General features: G+C 33.6%; 1 protein-coding gene across 1 annotated transcript in view; it reads right to left on the reverse strand.

Annotated features, from left to right (window-relative positions):
- The window catches only part of BICC1 (BicC family RNA binding protein 1), a 76,550-nt gene that overhangs the window by 17,520 nt on the left and 57,260 nt on the right, over positions 1-1,770 (reverse strand). The window contains exons 8-9 of the mRNA XM_009325845.1: positions 1,158-1,289; positions 640-654 (exon numbers count right to left, since the gene is read on the reverse strand). Of these exons, the coding sequence (XP_009324120.1) occupies positions 640-654; positions 1,158-1,289 (147 nt within the window). The remainder of the gene's footprint in view (positions 1-639; positions 655-1,157; positions 1,290-1,770) is intronic.

Below are 1,770 nucleotides of genomic sequence, written 5' to 3' on the forward strand. Positions count from 1 at the left end.
GGAAAGAAAACAAAACACAACAAAAAAGGAAAACCAATGAGTAACACAACCATATAACATGAATCTACAACACACACCTCTTAATACTCCCTCATGGCTATCAGTAACAGCAGTGTGAGACAGCATGAGATAATGTCCATTAGCAACTACTCAAATTAAGTGGCTTTGACACTAAGTTTAGGGATTTTGTATGCACTTTGACAATGAGAATGATGAAAGTCCTTTCTGTCTAAGAAAAACAATTATTATTGTACCTTGGTGCTATGTGGTATATCAAATCTTAAGTGCCCCAGGATCTAGAGAAGTGAACCAATAACTAAAACCTTATCTTCTCTTTCATCAGAGGTCTATACCTCAAAGTGGACAAAAAAGTTGTTCATATTAAATTCAGCTATTAAATTCATAGCTGTCGGAGAATAAAGTAACAAATGCCTAGAAAACTAAATTATGAAAAACATTGTTTCCTGTACATTGTCTACACTATATTTCTTTGTATTGATTTTATATATTTCTACACAGAGAAGCTTACTTATTGACACAATGGAATGGTCATTTAATATTTTGACATTTTTGTTTATTATGGTATTCTATACAACCATGCAGATAACTGAAAGTCTCCTATCCATATTCGCTTGAATATTTTACAATGAACATCTCCCATTAGAGGTATTTTGTAACTCTGTTTCTTGTGGTTCTTTTCAACATCCTGTGTAGAACACAGTCAGACTTTTCTCATAGTCATATTATTTGGTTGGGGTTTTTTTGTTTGTTTGTATTTTTTGTTGTTGTTTTTTAATTCTGATTGCCAAATAATACTGCAGTTACATGGGGGAGCTGCAATTTAAGACGAATTTTTCTAAAAACAAATCAAGAGTAGTTCTAGTCAGATACAATTTATCTCCTCATACTTTATTTCTTTTATCAGTATCTTCCATACAAAAGCTAATCTCTGTATTGTCAAATATTTAATGAAAAAGTCAAATTACCATAAAGGAGAGCTGTTATAACATTTAAATTGATATTTCAAGCAGAAAATATATATGCCTTTCACAAGTTTATGATCCATTAAGTTAGGGAGGAGGAGCAGACATGTCAACTCATCAGCTCTGAAAAGTTGTCATGAAAGCATAAAAAGAATATATTAGCTTTTCACCAACCTTGCTTGGTTGCTTTGGCTTCGGCTTAATGCTTATGAAGACATCTAACTGCTCCATTAGCTGTGTTATAAACTGTGGTTCTACTTCAATTTCTTCCTTCATATCAAACATGAGCACAAGAGGAAGGCAACCCTGAAAAGACAAGACGCAAAGATTCATAAAACTTATAACCTACCCTTTTCCCATGAAAACGTTAGCAATAAACTGAAATACAGAGATTGTAACACATGTACGTCATGATACAGTAAGTTCAGAAAAAATAGCAAGGATAAAATTTTAAGTAAAGCCATTTCCTTGTATGCAAGAATACAGGTGTATCTTTCTACCCTGGGATTCTGAACAAACAATTTGGTGGTATAAGGGTGAAATGATTTGTTGAATATTGACATTCCAACCAGCACATACGCACCCTGCAATAGCTAGTTATACAGACTTAGAGGTGTCCGGAGGATTCAAATTCAGAAACCACTACTACCTATTAAATCAGAACAAAATATTGTCAGGAACTGATAGCAGGACTCTCACGTACTCCAATGGCTCACGTTAAACTATGTTTGAGATAAGGAAACACAATTCTGAAAAAAATTCTCTGTAAGTCACCATTGCATAAGTC

This window comes from Pygoscelis adeliae, unplaced genomic scaffold (assembly GCF_000699105.1).
Source record: "Pygoscelis adeliae isolate BGI_AS28 unplaced genomic scaffold, ASM69910v1 Scaffold4, whole genome shotgun sequence".
In the NCBI taxonomy this organism is placed as follows: Eukaryota; Metazoa; Chordata; class Aves; order Sphenisciformes; family Spheniscidae; genus Pygoscelis; species Pygoscelis adeliae.